The sequence below is a fragment of the Grampus griseus genome (genome assembly GCF_964374135.1).
Source record: "Grampus griseus genome assembly, chromosome: 15".
Taxonomy (NCBI): domain Eukaryota; kingdom Metazoa; phylum Chordata; class Mammalia; order Artiodactyla; family Delphinidae; genus Grampus; species Grampus griseus.
Window position 1 is genome coordinate 20640502 of NC_139009.1, and position 22910 is coordinate 20663411.

Genomic DNA, 22910 nt, shown 5'->3' on the forward strand with positions numbered 1-22910 from the left:
TATGGGAATTGGTGAATTTCCACATGGGAGTTGGGGCAGGGGGGTGAGGCCGTAGAATGTGATAAAAGGTATGGGCTTTAGGCTCAGACAGGCCTGAATTCAAATCTGCCACTTACTTAGCTATGGGACCATGAGTACATTACTGAACTCCATCTTCCCCAATTTCCTCATCTGTCAAATGGTGCTAATTCTGCCTGGTCATAGAATTATCATGAGGATAAAATCACAATATGTAATATGACCAGCGTGATGCCCAGTGTGTACTAGGTTCTCAATAAATGGTAATTATTAATATTTTCAGGGGTGGGGAGCAGATACAGGATGATGGAGAAGATCTACCCTGAACTGCAGGAGGGCGTTCTAGTGGTTAGGCCCCAGGGAAAGGCTGAGCTCCCTTCCCCGGGTTGTCTGCAGCTGGCTGTGGCCTAGTGCTGTACTCTGCTGTGTCTCAGCACCATCTGGGAACACTGGGTAAACTGAATTCCTGCACTCCCAAGAGGACTGCCCAGTCCCGACCCTCTGCAGCCTGAGGTCAGGGCAGGCTGGACCAGTGGATCGATGGCCCAGAGGGATGGGTTCATTTGGTTCTTTATTGGTTTTCTGGGCCCTAAATCTGCCCTTCAACTTAGGGTCTCCCTGAACTGCACAGAAAGACCTGCCACCTACTGGGGCCAGGAAGGGGGCACAGAGGTGGTCGTCATCCTAACACACACACCCTACCCTTTGGGGCATATGTTCTGGCACTGAGACTTGTAGGTGTGCAAACCTGTATCCTCAAGGTTTATATCTCATCATTCTCCAGCTGAACAGCATGAACCTCAAGCTCATTTGGGGTTTTCTTAGACTCCAGTGTTTCCCTTGGAAGCTCTTCTGCTCTCTCTCCAGTGTCCCTGGCTTCTACCTGTCCCCCAACCTCCCCTCCAGGGCCTGGGGCTTCTCTTGCAGCCTCTGCCTGTCCCCCAGCCTCCTGTACAGGTTCCAAGGACTCCCTTCTGGCCTCCACCTGTCCCCCAGCTTCTTCTCTGGGACCTGGGGCTTCATGTGCTTCTTGTCTTGACGGGCTTTTAGCCAACAGAGGCCGCCTCCCAACATCCTGTGGCTCTGGGGGCTCTTTGAGATCTGTGTGCCTCGGGGCCTCTCCGGGGAAGTTGACGAGCTCTGCAGGGGTCATGAGCCCATCCCCATCCAGGTCCTGGGTCTCCAGCACCTCATCCACTACCAGGATCACCTGTGGAAGGGTCTATAGTGACTGGAGATGCTCCCAGGAATCCTGACCCTCCCAACACCCCCCTGCATCCCTGCCACGCAGGCTTTGAGCCCTCCTTTCACAGGGGATTCACCAAAAGAGTCATGATGAAAAAAACCAAAGCCCCAGGGAGCTGGGTCTTCTTCTGGGAGAAGGGCCCCCATCCAGCAGGACTTACCGGGTTGGTGGTGAGAGAGTCGGAAGCTCCAGGGGCCAGAGTTGCTGTCAACATGGACAACAGCTCCAGGCCATCCAGCTGTCCACTCTGGTCGTAGTCATGGAGAGCAAAGAGGTAGAGGAGAACTAAGGAAGAGAGGCTGGATCAGAAGACGCATCAGGGGACAGGTGGATCAGGCAGGAGTCGCGGGATGGCCTGAGGTCAGTCCCAGCTCTGGCTGCCCTGGGCCTCCCGTCCACGGGCCCCATCGGCCCAGCCCCTCACCCTGCTCCCGGCTCATGTGCTCCGGCTCCTCTTCCATCCTCTCTAGTCCCTTTAGGTAGCTCTGCAGAAGTCTTGCAGAAAAGCGGAAAATCAGTCCACGAGAGGCCAGTCTGCAGCCCCAGGCCTGGCCCTCGGGTGCCCCCCACCCCAGCCTACTCACTGAAGTTGCTCCTGGCCTGGCTGGAAGGGGTTGGGTAGAGGTGGATGCTGCACTTCAGGGTCCAGCCTGGAGGAGGGAGGGAAGCACCGGCCTCGCAAAGGGCCTCCTCTGAGGGCCCAGCCTCACAGCCTTCCATCCCCAAGCTCCTGGTAGAGTTCTCCCCCCAGACCCAAAGGGAGCTGCTTCTCCAGGTCCCCAAAAACCTTGTGGGGAGGAGGCCATTCTGGCCTCCTCAGAAGCAGAAACTTACTCCCCAGACTCTGCCTTTGCAGATTCCTAGCTTAGATGGTAAGTGAAAATCCCAATAAAACATCTGGTTTGGTGGAGGCCAGAGGAAGCCGCACCTAGCAGACACAAGTTGGAGACCCGAGAAACCACCACAGTGGGCGGCAGGACAACACGCATCACGGCAGCCCTTCCTCTGTGATGCTGGGAGGCGGGGGACAGGTCTCTGGCTGAGCCTGGTGGCACTGCCCAGTTTTATACAGACCCGATTTGCTCCATGACACAAAGTGGACTCTTTTTTACCCCAAGTTGAGGGCATATATGTTGGTTTTGTAGTTTCGATCTGCTCAGGGGCTTTTTGTCAGTCTTTAAAGCTCAAAATTTGCTCGCAGTTCTGGACAGGGATCCCTGTTGGCCCCAGTCAGTCCAGATGTGTGATGCCAGAGAGCTGGCAGGAGCTGCTACAGCAACTTTTGTCGCTGCTGCCGGCCCTTGCTGCTGTGGCTGTATCCGTCCCCCGACCCCACCCAGCATACCCACGGCATAATATTAAGACACAAAACCTCAAGAAAGATATTCAAATAAAATAGAAGTGATATGCTAATGATCTCTATTTCTTTGGAGCTTCCACTATAAGGTCTTGATAAGAGGACTGTAGCCCCTTCCCAAGCTTATAGCCTCACATCTCATTGGAAATGAGCTCCCGGTTTCCAAGTGAGTCCAGCAAACGTGTCGATGCCCACTTTGCAGAGGGCACTCTAACAGGCACAAGGCAGAAGCTGAGGTGGTGGGGATGATACAGAAGTCAGGGAGCGTACACCCAGTCTTCCGCCTCCCAGAGGGGCCCACAGCATACCTCTGATTCTCCAGAGGCCCCCCTGCTCCCAGCCCACAGCCCTGCCCTCTGAATCGCGTTACCTTGTGGTGCCGTGTTTGGGAACAGCCTGACTCAGGGGCAGTAGCAGCAGCAGCACTGACGTTCTCATCGTCACAGGTAACATCCTTCCTGTAGCTGGAAGTAGGAAACGGGGTTAGGGAATCAGAGGGAAGCAGTGTCTGCCACAGAGGGGGAATTGGTGGGTTAGACAGGAACGCCTCTCTCCCTGCCTCTACCTGCCACCCAGGTGACAGGACTCCTGTGCAGGGAGGAGCCACACACGGACATCAGGAACTTTGCTCAAAGTAAACCTTATTCCGGATCCAGCATGTAAAGTGCATAACGCAGACTTGTGCTGGGGGAAGCTGTGCTGCGGGCAGGACTATCCCACTCTTGCCCTGCCAGTCCCCCAGGTGCTTGGAGAAGTGCAGTTTAAGCACATATGATGTAGTTCAGTCCACTCATTTTACGAGTGGAAACTAGTTCAGAGAGGAGGAGAAAAAGGCCAAATTAGAAGTGCACAGAGTCACAAAAAGACCAAGCCTTAAACAGGGAGGGAAACAGATTGTTGGTTTGTATCTGTATTTGTATTTGTGTAAAAACTCACTGAAGAACAAATCAAAAGAGACTAGACTCCTTGAAATAGGTCTACACTCAGGTAGGGCTTGAAAACACAACAAATCAGGGTCAATCCAACAGTGGTCCCAAGAATTGCTATTTATTAAACACAGGAAAACCAGATCCCAATAGAAAGGAAAAAAACAAAAACCTTCCTTTAGACCTACATTGTGCAGGCCCATTGGCAGCACATCACTTGATTAAATGAAGATAGTCCAACAGAGTGTCTATCAATGTGCAGAGCATGAAGCTTTCCAGTTAGTCCCAGGAGTGTGTACATGATCGTGAGTTTCCGAGGAAGCAGAAGACCTCCAGAGCTGAGGCTGAGACCTCAAACTCATCTTTAGGAAGACAAATCATGAGGTGCTTGATGGTCTAGAGCAGAGGATCAGGAACCCTCTGAAATGGTACCCTACACTTTGGCTGGCATTGAATTTTCCTGGAGAAAGCTGTGTCGCTTTCAGCAGATTCTCAAAGAGTTCCATGACCCTGATAAGGTTCAGGACCACTGCAGGGGGAACATCAGCTTCCTAAGAGCTCTTCCTAGAGGCAGTGGGCAACTGGCCAACAGGTGGATACATGTGTAGCTGTGCAAATAGAGCTGCCTTGAGGAAGAAGCAGCACAACATGGAAGTCCACAAGAAGGTGAAGCTCCTGAGAGTCATAGAAACTGTCTCTGTTTTTCTAGACATACGTGGGCCCCAACAGATATAGTGAGTCTACATAGTTTGTAGACTAAGACCTGCCGCAACCAAAAAAAAAAAAAAAAAAAAAAGCATCATGGAGGAGATAATAGGGGAAAAAAAGAACCTAAAAAATAATTTAAAAGGAAGACAAATAGAAAGCATAAAATAAGATGGTAAAAATAGACCCAAGTAGGGCTTCCCTGGTGGCGCAGTGGTTGAGAGTCCGCCTGCCAATGCAGGGGACACGGGTTCGTGGCCCTGTCCGGGAAGATCTCACATGCCACAGAGCAGCTAGGCCCGTGAGCCATGGCCACTGAGCCTGCGCATCCAGAGTCTGTGCTCCGCAACGGGAGAGGACACAACAGTGAGAGGCCCACGTACCACAAAAAAAAAAAAAAAGAATCCAAGTATATCATAAATTGTATAAACATAAATTGTATAAACTCATAAATTGTAATAAACATAAATTGTATAAACTCATCAGTTAAGAAATAGAGATTATCAAAAGGTACATAAAACAACATACAAGTTACATGCAATTTTCAAGAGATTAACCTAAAAAGTAAAGTCACAGAAAACAAAACGGTGGAAGAAGGATATATAAAGCAATACTAGAGGAAAGAAAGCTGGCAGAGTTTTATTGACATTAGAATAAATAGAATTTAAGGTGAAAAGCATTATTATAGATAAAAAAGTATCATGACAAAATGCACAAAAGTTTAATCCCCTAGGAAGATATAATGATTCTGAACCTGTATGTACCTAATAACATAGCCTCAAAACACCTAAAACGAAAACTGGCATAACACTATCACCTGTTAGAATGACCAAAAATCCAGAACATTGACAATACCAAGTGCTGCCAAGGATGTTGAGCAGCAGGAACTCTCATTCATTGATGGTGGGAGTGCAAAATGGTACAGTCGCTTTAGAAGACACTTAGGTGATTTCATTCCAGACTAAACATGTTCTTACCATACAATCCACCAATTAAACTCCTTGGTATTTACCCAAAGGAGCAGAAAACTCATGTCCACACAAAAATCTGCACGCAGATGTTTATAGCAGCTTAATTCACAATTGCCGAAATTTGGAAGCAACCAAGATACCCTTCGATAGGTGTATGGATAAAGAAATTGTGGTACCTCCAGACAAAGAATATTATTCAGTGCTAAAAAGGAATGAACTATTCAGCCATGAAAAGACACGGAAGAATCTTAAATGCATATTACTAAGGGAAAGAAGCCGATCTGGAAAGGCTACACACTGTATGATTCCAATTGTATGACATTCTGGAAAAAGCAAAACTATGGAGACAGTAAAAAGATCAGTGGTTGCCAGGGACTGGCGTGAAAGGGATGAATAGGTGAAGCACAGAGGATTTTCAGGGCAGTGAAAATACTCTATATGATATTATAATGATAGATACGTGTCATTATAGATTTGTTCAAACCCAAACAACACCAAGAGTGAACCCTAAGGTAAACTATGGACTTTGGATGATTACGATGTGTCAGTATAGGTTCATCAGTTCATCCTCTACCCCTCTGGTGGGGCACGTTGATAATGGATGAGGCTGTGCATGTGTGGGGCAGGACGTATACGGGAAACCTCTCAATTTTGCTGTGAACCTAAAACTATTCTAAAACAAATAAATTCTTAAAAAAAAACTGGCATAAACACAATCAGGAAAATCGAATCTGCCATTATGGTGGGAGAATTTGACATACCTCATACAGTATTTGAAAGATTAAGCAGACTAAAAATTAGTAAGAATGTAGACGATTGAATAAAATATTTTCTAAGCCTGAGCTAATGAACAAATAGAGAACCCAACTCCAGTCACTTAGCAAATACATTTTCTTCTCAACACATGTGGAATATTTATAAAAACTGACAAGCAATAGGCCAAAGAGTATGGCTCAGCAAATATTAAAGAATCAGTCTCACACTGTTACATGACTAAATGCAATTGTATTAGGAATCAATAACAAAAATGATGAAAAATCTCATTTATATAAAAAATTTAAAAGGCACACTTACATATGGGTCAAAGAAGGATATCATAATGGAAATTGTTGAATACTGAGGATTGTATAATACTGGGAAAACATACATCAAAACAAGGTATGTAGCTAAAGCAGTATTAAAGGGGAAGTGGGTTGGGGAATTCCCTGGTGGTCAAGACGTTAGAACTCGGCGCTTTCACTGCCCAGGGCCCAGGTTCAATCCCTGGTCAGGGAACTAAGATCCCACAAGCCGGGACTTCCCTGGTGGCGCAGTGGTTAAGAATCCGCCTGCCAATGCAGGGCACATGGGTGAGAGCCCTGGTCCGGGAAGATCCCACATGCTGTGGAGCAACTAAGCCCGTGCATCACAACTACTAAGCCTGAGCTCTAGAGCCTGTGAGCCACAACTGCTGAGCCCACACACTGCAACTAGTGAGCCCACATGCCACAACTACTGAGCCCGTGTGCTGTAACTACTGAAGCCCACGAGCCTAGAGCCCATGCTCCGCAACAGGAGAAGCCACCGCAATGAGAAGCCCTCACACCACAACAAAGAGTAGCCCCCACTCGCCGCAACTAGAGAAAGCCCACACGCAACAATGAAAACCCAATGCAGTCAAAAATAAATAATAAATAAATTTTTTTTAAAAAAGAGAGAAAAGATAAAACATTTTTTTTTAAAAAAAAGATCCCACAAGGTGTGTGGTGCAGGGGTGGGGGGAATATATATATATACACATATATATACACACATATATATACACACATATATATACACATATATATACATACACATATATATACACACATATATATACACACATATATATACATACATATATATATATATATATATGTATGTATAGGAGAATTGGGTTGACTTAAAAACTTATATTAGAAGAAAGGCCAAAAGTTAATGAGTTAAGCTTCCAACTCAAGAAGCTAGTAAAAGAATAAACTTAAAGAAACTAAAAGAAATGAATAATAAAAGAAGAAATTTAAAATATAATAGAGAGCAGCAATAAAGTCAAACTACAGTGTTTCTTTAAAAGAACTAATGAACTACAAAACCCCTGACAATTTTCATTAAGAACAAAGAGAAAAGGCACAAATAAACAATATTAGGAATTAAAAGGGGACATAATTACAGGAATAGAAGAAATTTGCAAACTTGGCAGATATAGCCATTTTCCCAGAAAAACTTAATAGTAAAACTGACATCAAAATAAATAGTAAATTTTAATAGTCCTAAAACCACTGAAGAAATTGAATCAGTGAGTATTAACCTATATTGTTTGAGGAACTATAGACGTGAACTATTTCTGGAGAGTAATCTGCAAATGTGTATTAACTGCCGTAAAACCCCTACCCAACAATATCATCCTGGGGATTACGTAAGGAAAAACACAAACAGAAAAGAAATTATAAGGATATTTATAGCTGTGCTATTAATATTAGTCAAAGAACTGTTAACACCTGTAACATTTAGGCAATGATTAAGCAAATCCTATTATGTGACAGAGCCATTAAAAATGATAAATATTTCATGGGACTTCCCTGGTGGTCCAATGGGTAAGACTCTAAGCTCCCAATGCAGGGGGCCTAGGTTCGATCCCTGGTCGGGGAACTAGATTCTGCATGCATGCCTTAACTAGGAGTCCGCATGCCGCAACTAAGGAGACCGCATGCTGCAACTAAAAGATTCCTGAATGTTGCAACTAAAGATCCCGCATGCCACAACGAAGATCCCGCATGCCGCAGTTAAGACCCAGCGCAGCCAAAATAAGTAAATTAATATTTTTTTAAATGATAAATATTTCAAATTCATGTTTTAAAGGAAAAAATTGACAGATTTGAGCATATCAAAAGTTTAAACTTCTGTATTATGAAAGACACTATGAATCAAGTTCAAGAAGACAAGTGATGGAGGACTGGAGGGAACAGGGTTCAAGGCTATTTGGATTTTCAGCAGGGTGGAGTTCACCACCCCCACCCCCAGCAGAGGCCTGGAGACAGAAATCTCCGTAGAGACCCCACGGAGACTGAGTGGAAATCCAAGAATGGCAGAGTTATGTGCCTAACCCGTGAGGATTAGAGAGAAGGCCTGCCCACAGTGTTCTTGGCGGTTAGGAAGCAATGGCTTAGAGAGGGTCTAGGCAAGTGGACAGGAGGGCTGCCTCACCCAGTTCTTGGTATCCAGCATGCTGCTGGTTTAAAGAGAGGGGTCTGAGGGCTCCAGGCTCTAAGGTGGAAGGAGGGGCACGAAATGACTGAGAGGGCCAGCTGGCCAGAAGAGGCCAAAAGGAGAAGGCCAGAAGATATAGACCCAGGACTGGATGCCACAGAGGACAACATGGGAAGTACCAGTCGAAGTCAAGACCTTGAGTGACAAGGACCAGGAAGGCAAGCCTTTGTAGGGAAGGCAAGTGTAAATATAAGTTTATAGAGTAGGGCTAATGGTACTCATTTCTTCAATATTTATTGGGCACCTACTATATGTGAGGCACTATTTTATAAGTAAGATGATAATATTAGGTAAAATTACCTATTATTTTTCCTCCTTAAAGTTTACATATTTATGTAAGTAGGAAATGATACAAATGTTAGAGCAATGATGAAGAGAAAAACAGAGAAACACAGAATTGCTAAGGAGTAGGTGGCATAGCCCAAAGTTTAAGGGTATGGGCCCTAATCTCTGGCTGCCTAAATTCAAATCCAGGCTCTGCAGCTCACTAGCTGTGTGCCTCCTGTGTTTCAGAACCTCTGTCTGTTAACATGAGGTTGATGAGAGCACCTCTTGGGGTGTGGTGAGGATTAAATGAGACAAGACGTGTAAAGCGCAGTGCCTGGTTATACGATAAGGCATCTTCCTTCCAGAAGCTTTTCTGGATTGCTCTGTGGTAGCTTCACACCATCCTGGTCTTCCCACCTGGATACCCTCCAATTGCTTTCTCCTCCCATCTGTTAACTGCCAGGACCTAGGCTAACAGGAGGCACAGGAGTAATTTAAATCCCTCAGAGCTGTCAAAACCTATTATCCAGACGTAATGTGTTATCATCACTAGGAGTTGCCTTTTAAAAGAGGACATTTGGAAACAACAAAGAATGACTCTGGTGGTAGCAGTTCAGGGATAGAGGGGAAACACCTATCGGATCCCACTAATCCAGTCACTCATTAGGCCAACTGTGCTGGTTTGAAAAACATCTACCAATTCTTTCTTGTGGGAAGTAGCTGGAGTTAAATTTGCCTTTCCTTGTATATGATCTGGACTCAGCGACTCACTTCAAACAAATAGCAGAAATGACACCATGGGACCTCCAAGTCTGAGTCATAAAAGGCAACACGGTTTATGCCTGTTTCTGGTTCTCTCTCTCCCTCTCTTGACATGCAGATATGCTTCTCTGGAGCTCTGAACCGCCAAGGAAGAAGTCTGCCACGCTGAAAAGACCATGTGGAGAGAGCACATAGGGACAGGGATGCTTGAGGAGCCCCAGTTGCTCTAGCCTCCAGCTGCTCGCTTCCCCACCCAAGGGCCAGGCAGGTGAGAGAGCAAACCTGTAGATCATTCCAAGCCCCAGCCTTCGAGCTGCCCCAGCCAACACTGATGGAGCAGAATTGAGCTTGCCTTCTCTGCCCTACCCAGAATGTACTCTCATAGGCAAAGTCAATGTTATTGTTTTCAGCCACTGAGTTTTGAGGTGATTTGTCAAGTTGTCATAATGATTGGAACTGCCTTCTTGGCAGTCACACAGGGCCCTGCTCTCAAAAGGGCCCTGGGCTTAGTCTAATGCTCTGCTGTCTCTGTCTTGAAATTCTTAATCTTATTTTTGCACTGAGCCCTGAAAAGTAAGACCTGGTCCTGAACCTGCCCACATGAATTACTCTTACTCTCCTCCTCTTGGTCCTATGTCCCATGTGTGCAACTATTCAGCATGTGCAGTGGACAGAGGACAGAGCTATGGAACCAGCCAGACCTAGGTTCAAATCCCAGCTCCACCACAGACTGTCCCCGTGACCTCGGGTAGGTTAATTACCCTCACTAAACTTATCTGCATAATGGAGATAATAATAGTTCTTACGTCACAGAGTTACAGTGAATACTAAGTGGATAATGAATTACTCATTGCACAAGGAGTCTCTTATTCTTGTCCCTGCCTCTGCTATCTTTTCGATTTAAAGAACCCTCCATACGTAGAGTACTCTTCCTTTGCTGGAACTCCACTGCTCCAAAACCTTCAATGGCTCCCTATTTCTATTACAGTCCAGAGTCTTCACCTGGACATTTAAGGCCTTCTACAATCAGATATCAAGTTACCATTTTAGACTCATCTTCCAGTGCTCCACTATACTAACGCTCTGCTTCAGACAGAGGGGTTACTGGAGTCTGTGAAATACTTTTCATTTTCACTTTGCAGTGCTTTTGCCCAAGCTGTCCCACCCTTTACCTGGAACATCCTGCGCTCTCCTGACAACCCTAGCACTCTGGTTTCAGTCCACTTCAGAAACAAATAATTGCATGTGAACTTTTAGTGTCATCTCAGTAATATTCTCCTAAGTCATGCTTCCAAACATGGCACTTTTAGTACAGGTAACTCACCTCTATTATTTAAAGGAAGTCAGGCTAAGGCACCTCAAGTAATGTGTAATGAGGTTGGTGTAATGTGATTGCTTCACACTTTCACATTTCTCACTACAGTATTTACAAAAGCTTTTATAAGCAACAGAAATAGAGCAGCTATTGAACAACGGCCTGTCAAATAAAAACGTTCATCATTTTCTATAACGTGCATAAACATAATTTACCCTAATGACCACAGAAAAGCCACCACAATCGCTAGAGTTGTGATATAATTCAATAAAGTTATTCACATCACACTCACACACACACACACACACTTACTCACAATGATCTTCTAGCCTCTGATTTCTTCAAGTCTTTGCACCAGTGCATGGGAGGAAAGCCTGGCCTTGCAGTTAGACCTCTGATCAGATCCAGCCTCTCACAGTACTAACAGTGTGATCTCAGCAGGTGTCTCCGTGTCTCTGAGCTCTGGGATCTTCACTTTAAAAAATGAGGATAGTGGTATCTATCTTGTAGGGGCTTGGGGAGGATGCAGTGGAATAATGTAGGTTGAGTGCATGGCAGTGAGTAGATGCTCTCTGAGTATTTCAGAGACTCTAGGATGTGGCGGGGCCTTTTCTCTTGCTTGACTTCCCATCCAGTGCAAAGCTGCTTGCACAGCATGCCTGTCAGTGGCCATCAGCCTCCACTGGACTTTCCAGGACAGGAGCCTACCACCCACAGGGCACGCATTCCATTTCTGCCTAATTCGAACTGTCAGAAGTAATTCTGAGCTCAATCCTCTCCCTTAACTTATCTCTCCAGGGCCGCCTGTGACTCCCAGCACCTCCCACCCCCCGGCGCAAGAGAAGAGGCACTGGCTATACAGCCAAATGGGTCCCACACCTGAGAGCTGGGCTCCCCCTGCCACTTCTAGCTGGGAGATAACCTCGGCCCCTCCCCGGTCCCCCTTTTCCTCCGCTGTCAAATGAGGATGAAACTCCTGCCAGCCTCCCCTCCCCCCGGGACTGTCAAGAGCAACGAATGAGACACCGGAGGGAAAAGCCCTTGGGGGACTGTGAACCCCCCTCATCACAGCGAGGGAGCTCAGGCCTTGCTTTCTAGGCCCTCCCTCTACGTCCTCTCAGGGGTAACCTCGGAGAGGCGCCCACAGGCGAGAGCCAGCGCTCCGGCGGCGTCCGAGCCGCAGGGGATGCGGAGGGACTGCGCCTTCAGCCTCCGACCTGGAGGCCAGGAGACCGCCCCTGCCCGCGGTCCCGCCCCGCGGCGCCCAGTATTCCCGGCTGCCCGCGGCGGGGTCCCCGGCCCCCAGCCCGCCAGCCCCGGGCGGGGATCGCACCCACCTGCGGCGGCGCGGCGCGGCTCTGGCCGGGTCCGGCTGGGTCGTCGCTCGAGGCTGTGCGCCGCCGCGGCCGCCGCACCTCGGCTCCCGCCGCCCGGCCCTCCCCCGGGCCGCTCCACGTGGCTGCTCCACGTAGCCCTCCCGGCTGCGGCCGCCGCCCTGGCCCGGGCAGAGTCCGGAGCGCCAGCGCCGTGGCCTGGGTCTCCGCCTCGCCGCGCCTGGCCCGCAGACCCCGGCCCTCTGCGGCCCGCACCGGGCGAGGGAGAGCGTGTGCGTGAGTGTGTGCGTACAGACAACTAGAGAGAGAGAGGCAAAGAGACAGACGATGAAGCTGGTGCGTAACGAGAAGCACGTTTAACTGGGCGCTCACTCCCTGCTGGGACCCAGATGTGTGTGACAAGATAGAATGTGACTTACTGTTAGCCTGTGATTGTGACTGGTGTATGTGGCTGCGTGGATGAGAGACCTGTGACACGGTAGGGGGTGTTTCGTGTGGCTGTGTATCCAGTATGGCAGCACTTGAGAGAGTATGGCCAATGCGGGACTGTCCGGGTGTGTGACCGTACAGGATGTGAGTGGTGTGTCTGTTAGGGTATCTGGCTGAACTCCTCCTGAGTTGTGATGCTCAAGTGACACCCGTGACTGTCGGTTTCCGGTGAAGGTATCACTGTGTGACTGTGACTGCACATCACTGAGAAGTGGCTCCATCTGAGCCATGGTGGGGGAGGGGGGACTGGGAAAGTATCAGCTTAAGGGTGACAGTGGCAGCCGTTTGCCAGCACAGCGTTGCAGTGTGTGGCTATAGCTTTGTGGTCAAAACGCAGTGTCACCAGTCTTCTCAGAGCAGCCAGTTCCTCCACCCAGGCTTCAGACTACTTCCTCACCCACTGGCTCAAAGACTTAGTTCTTTGAGTGCATGACTTCTTATCTCTCTGGAATCTTCAACTTCTCCCTCCCCATCAGCTCCTTCCCATCAGCATCCATCCACAACAACAAACTGACTCTCATCAAAGTCACCCTGTCCTCCTTCCTGTGGTGGGCAGGTGGATACTGCTGGACACTACCTCCTTGGGTCATGGTATCATTGGTTTCGGCAATACCATTCCTCTTTCTTTAGTCATTTTTTCTTAGTTTCTTCCTGTGTCGGAGTTCCTCTGGGCTCTCTCCTCATGCCCCATCTGCTCATGTGTTCTTCCATTCACGTAGCTTCCATCACTATCTCTTATGGGTTGAACTGTGTCCCTCAAAAATTCATATGTTGAAGTCCTAACCCCCCAATACCTCAGAATGTGACTTTATTTGGAAATAGGGTAGTTGCAGATATAATTAGTGAAGATGAGGTCATACTGGCGTAGAACCTAATCCGATATGACTGGTGTTCATATAAAAAGGGGAATTTGGACACACACACACACACACACACACACACACACACACACGGAGAACAGCATGTGAAGATGCGGCAGAGATTGGAGTGAAGCTTCTACATACCAAGGAATGCTGAAGATTTTCAGCAAACCACCAGAAGCTAGAAGAGATGTACGGAACAAGTTCTTCCTCACTGCTCTCAGATGGTACCAATCCTGCTGACACCTTGATCTTGGACTTCCAGTTTCCAGAACTGTGAAACCATAAATTTCTGTTGTTCAGGACAACCAGTTTGCAGCACTTTGTTATGGCAACCCTGCAAGCTAATATATCATCTAAATGCTGATAACTACCATATCTCAAATTCCAATCTCTGAGCCCCAGGCCACTTCAGGAACTGAACAGCCTACTGATTTGTGCCGGATCTTAATTTTTAAAGGTGACTGAGTGACAACACAGAGAGGTCAATGCCACTGAAAGAAGAGTTTAATGTTACAGTTCCCTCAGGAAGAAGAGGCACAGCTCACCACACAGGACCACAGAGGGAAGCACCAGTGTAGGTCAGAAGGCAGAAAGGAGCAAGGGGAAGGCAGAGGCCACAGCTTTTATTAAACTAGAAAAGCAAGACGAGGCAGGTTAAACAGTTTAGGGTTGGCTAGTTTTAATAACTTCAGAGAGCTTTGGGGCATAGGGGCTGTCGCTAGTTGACTGGTCCCTGGTCCTGGGTTTATCTAGGAAAGGGAAAATATTGGTTTGGTGTGTGAGAGTTGGATAAAGGAAGTGGTTCAGAGTATGGCCTCTGGATTGCAGGGGAGACGTGAACAACTTTGGCTGTTAGTTTGGTCCTGTGATTAATGGATGCCAAAGAGACAAATTCAGAATCTAAGAAAACACAATTAGAACACCTACCAGCACCCCAGACGTGTCTGAATCAGAATGCATCATCTTCCTCCTCAAAACTTCCCCTCCCCCCGCTTCTCTATCCCAATGTTACCACCATGCATCCCTGAATCTATGCAGTCAGAAAACGGGGTCGTCCATGATTCCTCCTTCTTCCCCCACCTCCAACCTACTACCAAGTCCTATCAGTTCTGCCTCCTATCTTAAAGATCTTCACTCCTCTCCTGAGCCTTCCCCCAGTCCAGGCAGCCCTGGTCCACGCCAAATTTCCGTTAACAGCCTCCTAATTAGCCTGCTTTTCATCCCCCTCCAATCCATTCTCAAAGTAGCCTGAATGATTCTTCTGAAATATAACTCTGATCATGTCGCCCACCCCTTCTTAAAACTCTGATGGCTTTCCTCCACCCTTAGGATAAAGCCTAACATCCTTTATGCAGCTGCCCACAACCTGATTCCTGACCATCTCACATGCTCCAGCAACACCAAATTTCTTTTGGTTCCTTTAAGAAGTCTCTCACATCCAGGCTTTTGCTTGTGCTCTCCCCTCTCCTGGAACAATTACTCTCTCCCCTCCTCCACCTTGTCTTGGAAACTACTACTTATTTTTTGATTTCGCCTTAAATGTATTGTCATTTAATATCTGGGTGTGCTTTCTCTGATCCATGGAGTCTGGGCACCCTCCCCGGGGCTCCCACTGCAGCTAGTACTTCCCTTATCTACCACCATGCTCTGTTGCAGGGGTTCAACCCTGATTACACATTTGAGTCTTCCAGAGAGATTTAAAGTTGTTATTAATACTTAGGCTCCTCTCTAGACCAACCATAACAGCGGGCAGGGCCTGGGCGCCGCTAGTTTTAGAAACTCACAGATAATTCCAATCTTCAGTCAAGGCTGAGTCATTGCTCTAGTAGATTACTTACTTGTTTCCATATCCCAATGAAGACAGGAACAGCATCCCAAGTGCCTGGTACACAGTGGGTGATGAGTAAGTATCTATTGTACTTGTGACAGGGATTGTATGAGGCAGCGTAGAGTGACACTGGACGAGTGGCTTTAACCCATGTGTGTGTGACTCTCTGCGGAATGGCACTCACTCAAGTAGCTGAAACTTGACTACGTGACACTGTGGCGTGTCGGTGTGAATGATCGTGTCCAGTGTGTGAGGGCCACTGTCAGTGACTGAACACTACGGGAGTGGAGTGGTGTGACCACGTCAGTGGCTGTGCCCTGTGTGTGACTGACTGAGAGGCTGGGGGGCTCTGGCCAGGCTGTCAGACTCGCCGCTCCGGGGCAGGGTTTGAGGAAGACGGAGCTGGAGCTGCCTCTCAAGATGGCGGCTGCGGGGAAGGCCGCTAGTCCTTACGAGAGGCCGCAGGGCCGGTGATCGCGAAGCGGAGGCAGGAGCCGTAGAGGCCGTTCGCAAGACACTGGGGTCAGCTCCGCGCAGACCGCCCAGGCGCGGTACACACACCCGCTCGACGTCCTAGCACCGCCCTAGCATCGCCCTCGCCACGCCCGCCGCCGGGAGCACGGGCGGTGGGCGGGGCCTGGGTCCCCGAATCGCCGGGCAGTGCGGGCGGAACCCGCACAGGCTGTCCAATGGCGTGTAACGGGCGGGGCCCAGCGCGCACCTGCGGGCCCACTAATCGAAGCTCAGGTGTCAGAGCCGGTCAAGAACTTGGGAGTGGAGACTCAGCAACGCGAGAGGCTGAGCTCCTCCCTGGGCCCCCAAGATGACACCTGGACAGAATCATTCTCTCTGCTTTTGGGACTAGGCGGTGCCCTCTACTTGGGCTACTACTGGGCATGGGTGGCCCCGGTGGGTGCGGGTCCAGCGCTCTCTCCGGCGGGTGTAGGTAAATCGAGTCTGAGGGCAGCTTCCAGCCGGGGCTCGAGCCCTTTGTGGAGGCTGGCTGGGTGGGGTCTCCTGGCCCAGGTGAAATTTGACGCCACAGCCCCACCACCACTCCGGCCCCGCGCTCCAGCCAGGCTCAGCTTTGCTACTATCACCTAACGGAGAGTCGGTTCTTTGCCTGCCTGGATTCTCTGCATCCCGCGTACTCCCCATGCCAGCTGGGCCTTTCAGTCATCGGAGGGGTGCTGCTGCCGATGATGTGGACAGACACTTGCAGAAAAGCGGGGTGGAAGGCATCCTGAGCTGTCAGGGAGATACGCACACTATCTTTTTCTTTTTAGGCAGTCTAGATGAGCTTCTCATTAGCTGCTCTGAATGAAGGAACCAGTTGGTGGTGTGGTGGCTAACTCCCACCATCATCCCATCAGCTTAGTAGGACCTTGCTTGTCTTAAGGACTGGCAGAGGTTCCCCGCCTAGCTCAGGACTAATGGATAACCCTAACTGTCCTTGCTGATTCAGCCCTGTTTTAAGTTCTAGGCTCTCCATGTAGAGTGCAATGGAAAAATCCGAAGAGGATGATTTTGATGAACTTGGAAATTTTATTCTCACTGAAATTTATGTAATTTACATAGCCACAAAAATCTAAATCTTTTAATTTTCATTAAACTCGGTTCTAAGTAGCTGAGTCTAACAAGAAACCTATTGATTCAAGCCCTTTAAAATGATCTATAGGGAAATTTAATGTTACCTCAACTTTTCTGTATTTTCAGAGCTTTATACATCCTATGTATTGTTTACAGAATACATTTGCCTTAGTAAAACAATTTTAAAAACCCAAACCTCACAATACCCTATAAACTTTACCTTATATGCCTGATTTGGAAAGTCAGTCATTTCAGAACAGAGCTGTCCTGAACTAAACATTTTCCTTTGCTTACAACCAGCCACAGAGAAGTCAGAGACCTCTGCCACTTTATACTCCAAATCCTTCTTTGATTTCCAAATACTGGTTTAAATGCAGAGAAAGTGTCATTCTGGACACTCTGAGGACATGCAGTTTGGATTGTCCAGCATGGTAATGGATTGGAATTGATTCATCCACAGTGACTAATGGCATTTAACTAATTAATTCTCAGGGATAAGTCAAGAAACACTTCACTAGAATTAAAATGAAACTAACCCACATACATCAAACCTGTGATTTATTGGCACCTTGTTCTACACAACTGAGCTGTTTGACCAAGGATTTAATAAACTGATAACTCAAAATCTTGGCAACTAGGAGGTATTATAGTAAAGTGACTAAGAGCACAAACTCTTAGTTTCAATCCCAGCTCCACTGCTACCTAGCTTTGGCACATTTTGTGAGCTTTGACAACTTACTCAATATTCAAACACGTTCCCACAGGGGGATCACAGTACCTATCTCAAAGAGCTATTGTGAAGGTTATAGGATATAATCATGTAAAATGCTTAGCACAATACCTGGCACATAAGGAGCACGCAACAAATCTTACTAGTATTGGTGGTAATATCATAATTATTTTTTACACTTTTTAATAGAAGTATAGTTGACTTACAATGTTGTGTTAATTTCTGCTGTACAGCAAAGTGATTCAGTTACACAATTTATATACAATCTTTTTAAATATTCTTTTCCATTATGGTTTATCATAGGATATTGAATATAGTTCTCTGTGCTATACAGTAGGTCCTTGTTGTTTATCCATCCTGTATATAAAAGTTTACAACTGTTAACCCCAGCCTCCCAGTCCATCCCTCCCCCAACCCCCTCCCCCTTGGCAACCACAAGTCTGTCCTCTATGTCCGAGTCTGTTTCTGTTTCGTAGATAGGTTTGTTTGTGTTATATTTTAGATTCCACGTATAAGTGATATCATATGGTATTTGTCTTTTTCTGACTTCACTTAGTATGGTAATATCTAGTTGCATCCATGTTGCTGCAAATGTGTGTGTGTGTGTGGGGGGGTTTAACGGCTGAGTAGTAGCCCATTGTATATATGTACCACATCTTCTTTATCCATTCATCTGTCAATGGACATTTAGGTTGTTTCCATGTCTTGGCTATTATGAATAGTGCTGCTATGAACATAGGGGTGCACGTATCTTTTTGAATTAGAATTTTGTATGGATATATTTTGTATGGATTGCTGGATCATATGGTAATTCTATTTTTAGTTTTCTGAGGAACCCCCATACTGTTCTCCATAATGGCTGTACCAACTTACATTCCCACCAACAGTGTAGGAGAGTTCCCTTTTCTCCATATCCTCTCCAGCATTTGTTATTCGTAGAGTTTTTAATGATGGCCATTCGGACTGGTGTGGGTTGTTACCTCACTGTAGTTTTGATTTGCATTTTGCTATTAGAGTCATTGAGCATCGTTTCATGTGCCTATTAGCCATTTATATTTCTTCTTTGGAGAAATGTCTATTTAGGTCTTCTGCCCATTTTTTTTCTTTTTTTTTTTCTGCCCATTTTTCGATTGGGTTGTTTATTTTTGTTGTTGTTGAGTTGTATGAACTGTTTGTATATTTTAGAAATTAAGCCCTTGTTGGTCTCATTGTTTGCAAATATTTTCTCCCATTCTGTAGGTTGACTTTTCATTTTATGGTTTCCTTTGCTGTGCAAAAGCTTGATTAGAAAAAGCTTGACCTGCAAAAGCAGATGTAATCTTGATTAGGTCCTATTTGTTTATTTTTATTTCTATTGCCTTGGGAGGCTGACCTAAGAAAATATTGGTAGAATTTATGTCAGAGAATATTTTGCCTAATATCATAATTATTATTCCACTTTGCCTTTTGCTAGCTGTGTGACTTTGGGCAAACAACTTAACCTGTCATAGTTTCTTATAATAAGGTTGGGTTTAGCCTAGTGCCAGCAAATAGCATACAATGAATCACAGGTGTTATTATTCCAGGGCTTAAGGCCCAGGGTACGAGTCACAACAGTCACAGTACCAACCTGGCCTCTCTAGTTCATAATTTACGTAGCCCCTTTTGACTGCAAGAAGAAATAGGAATTGGTCCTTGGGTCCCTTTAGGCCTGCAACAGAAATGCAATTTCTATTTCTTGAGTCTGAGGCCTTCTGTCTTTGTACAGCATACTCCCCCTTCATAAGCCTTCTCTGTGGCTGGGCCCTCTCATTCACCTGATGCGTATCCAGAGAACCAAGCAGAGAGGTTGAAAGATAGGGCTAAGTGCCCAATGACCTCATCTGGCCCACCATCCTATCCCTGTTACCTTCCTCCTGGCTGGCATGAAGAAAGAGAAAATCTGTTCCCATTGGGACTATTCCTCCTTTAGAGCATGGTCTAACAGCAGGGGCTGTTAGGTAAGAAAATGAGGTGGTGCGGTACAAAGAAGCCCTTCAGCAGCGAGCACATGCAACAGGGAATGGGAATATGCAACAATGGAATGCTAAAATCAGAAGGAGCCAGCGTGACCGGAGCTAGTTTTGAGACGAGAGTGTGGATAATTCAACTGGCAGAAGTGTAGACAATTCAAAAGGCAAAAGTCACAGATTAAATGGTGCTGCATTTCTTCAGCCTCTGTCCAGGATCCCAACCTTTCCTGCAGATCAGCTGGGCAACTTATATTACCTACTCTCTCCAAAATGGGTTTGGGGCATGGATAGGTTGAGTGTGGAAGTCGGTTCAGGGGCAATTCTGGAGAGGTGACACTCTAGGACTGGAGTTGGGGCCCTAGTGGGACTATCTTAACAGAGGTGACTTGACCATTCCAGACTGAGGTATGCTAGATTTCTCACGCCCAAAGCAGTGCCCTGCAGGCTGGCCTCTGGAAAGGGGTCACTCCAGTATCAGGTACCTCACTGGCTTGGTGCAAAAATCAGGGGAGTGAGGCACATTGTGTTGTGTGACTAGAGGCCACAACTGGTGACTGGGTCCCAGTTTCTGGCCTTCCTGGAGCGACACTGTCCAGTCACTGTGGAGACTTTCTACCCTACGCTCTGGTGTTTTGAGGGGCGGCTACAAACCATCTTCAGAGTCTTACTGCAGTCTCCGCCTGTAGCCCCTTACTCAAGGTAAGAAGGGACAGATGGGGGTGAACACGAAGCTGCAAGTACAGGGGAATCCTACTCGTGTACCTCTTTTAAAATGGGGGTAACCTTTGACCCATCTACCTCAGTGTGCTAAGGGTAACCAGAGTGGCTATATGGAAAGGCTATGTAATTGCACAACCATGAGGTAATACTCAAATCTTTTATGTCCCATTATACCTCGTTACAGTCTTAATGTTTTGCATAATGCATGCCCTCAAATGATGCTGGTAACTTGTGGGAGTTGTTTGGGGAGGGAGAGGGCGTAAAATCTTTCGAAGTACATGGAGTTCCTAATAGTATCTTTCTGTGCCCTTTTCTCCAAAACCACAGGGAAGTTCTCGAAACCCCGGATAGCGGACAGCTCCTCCTAGACTGGGCCAGCAGCCTAACAGCAGTCAATATCCTGACCCTACCACCCAGCCATTGTTATTGCTGCTTCTTGGTATCACGGGCAGTAGTTAGGAGACATATATCTTGCACTAGTTGACCAAGCTTTGGAGGATGGCTATAGGTAAGGATGGACACAGCCCAGCAGAATTGGGTGGTGTCTGATAACTTAGAATTGTGTGCTGGGGGTCGGGGGAGGGTCAATTCAGACCCTGCTATGGGGAGGAGGTACCATATGAAGGGCACCTTTTGACGGAGGCCTTTCTGAAACCTACCAAAAGGGGAGGAGCCCTTACGGAGGGTCTGCCTAACATGTACCTGTGTGTGCCCCAGGGCTATCGTATTTAATAACCGGGGCTGCCGTGGGGAAGAACTGCTGGCGAGTACCCTCCTTCCTCGTAGTGGCCCTTCACCCCGCTCCCTTCAGAGACCCTGGGCCCCAACCTACCTGTCTTCCATTTCTTGAGTCCTTTCACTTTTCTGCCTTCTGGTCAGGGCCTCCTTCCCTACCCAGTGATCCGGTTTGCCTCAGACCTACAGGGCCCTCTGTGCCAGCAACACTGAAGATCTGGAGACAGTCGTGAACCACATAAAGAGCCGCTACTTCCAAGCTCCACTGCTGGCTGTGGGCATCTCTCTCAGAGGGTCAAGGCTGCCTGCACTTAACCCAAAGGCCCAGTCTTCCTTTTTCTCTTTCCTCCTCCATGTTCTCTCCCGTTCTCCTGTTCCAACTCACCAATACAAACCCTTCTTTCATGGCCCCTGGGCCAATCCTGCAGGATATTAGCTGAACCACCTGGCTCGAATGGGACGGGCTGCGGGGTTGGTGGCAGCACTGACTCTACCTGCATGCTGGGATACCTCTGAGACCACCTGCTCCCTGGAGACCCCACTGAACTCACTGCTCTTCAGTCAGCACCTCACTGCTGGGCTCTGCCGAGCTGGGAACCGGTAGGGTCTTGACAAGTGGAAAAGGGAAGCAGACAGGGTAGGATGGCAGACATGCCAGGTTCTCCCAGTGCTCGGGTCAGTTCCCTATCTGATTTTCTCACTCGTGAGACAGGACAGAGGCTGGCTCTGGGTCAGGTCCAGGAGTAGAGCCAAAGCCCTATGTGTTCTTTTTTTTTAATTTTTCTTTTTGGCTGCGTTGGGTCTTCATTGCTGCGCGCAGGCTTTCTCTAGTTGCGGCGAGCGGGTACTATTCTTTGTTGTGGTGCACGGGCTTCGTTGAAGTGGCTTCTCTCATTGCGGAGCACAGGCTCTAGAGCATGTGGGCTTCAGTAGTTGTGGCTCACAGGCTCTAGAGCACAGGCTCAGTAGTTGTGGCACGTGGGCTTAGTTGCTCCACGGCCTGTGGGATCTTCCTGGACCAGGGGGTCGAACCCGTGTCCCCTGCATTGGCAGGTGGATTCTTAACCACTGTGCCACCAGGGAAGTCCCACCCTATGTGTTCTTTTGCAGAAACAGAAAGGTGATGGAAAAGGTGGTGAATGTAGACTTTGTGCTACAGGTAGAGTGTTTCAACTCTCCCCTCTCGGCCCAAAACTGTTCTTCCAACACCTTATTCCCTTTCCTCATCCTAGCCTATCCCACCCGCCACCACCTGCAGGCCCACACAATCCACCACTTTGATGAGCGCTACACAACTGTGGTCTTCGGACATCAAGACTGTGCTGCCTATTACCGAGCAGCAAGCCCAAGAACCAAGGCAGATGCCATCCAGCTCCCTGTCCCCTTCTCCCCGGTCCACAGCGAGCACCTGGGATCTGGACGCTTCAGGCCCCGGGGGAAATGGGCCATGCAGTGCAAGCGGAAAGAGCCTGGGCTCTCAGCAGAGGCCAGGGCTCCTGACCTCCTCTCCAACGCCTCCTAGCCCTTCCCCTACAGGCTGCCCAACATTCTCCCCACGTTGCACTGCTCGTCACAGCTCGGGGTGGCCACATCGGCTTCCCGGAAGGACTGCTTCCCTGGCAGCACTGCTACGTGAGCCGCCTCATGCATCCGTATGCCAAAGCCATCTTCCAGCACCCAGCAGAGCTGCTCAGCCTCAGGGCACCCACTCCTCCTGAGGGAGGCAAAAGCTGACAAGAGTACCATCTGGAGCCTCAGTTCAGGCTTCGCTTGTTTAT

The 22910-nt window shown here is 47.8% G+C and overlaps 2 protein-coding genes across 2 annotated transcripts; one reads left to right on the forward strand and one right to left on the reverse strand.

Moving 5' to 3' along the window:
• Positions 1 to 708: 708 nt before the first annotated feature.
• On the reverse strand, positions 709 to 12282 carry CGREF1 (cell growth regulator with EF-hand domain 1). The gene is made up of 6 exons (XM_082672827.1): positions 12190 to 12282; positions 2992 to 3085; positions 1849 to 1914; positions 1689 to 1759; positions 1425 to 1549; positions 709 to 1228 (listed from the first exon to the last, which is right to left on the reverse strand). The coding sequence occupies exons 2-6, from the start codon at positions 3072 to 3074 to the stop codon at positions 782 to 784; spliced, it is 792 nt and encodes a 263-aa protein (XP_082528953.1). The 5' UTR covers positions 3075 to 3085; positions 12190 to 12282; the 3' UTR covers positions 709 to 781.
• Positions 12039 to 22908, forward strand: ABHD1 (abhydrolase domain containing 1; the record flags this gene model as incomplete). The annotated part of the gene is given in 14 exon segments (XM_082672732.1): positions 12039 to 12462; positions 16109 to 16275; positions 20216 to 20376; positions 20725 to 20779; positions 20782 to 20853; positions 20857 to 20872; positions 20875 to 20905; positions 21115 to 21160; positions 21314 to 21426; positions 21561 to 21566; positions 21568 to 21732; positions 22243 to 22291; positions 22391 to 22532; positions 22655 to 22908. Coding segments are annotated over 14 exon segments (1659 nt in total). The 3' UTR covers positions 22867 to 22908.
• Positions 22909 to 22910: the final 2 nt, after the last annotated feature.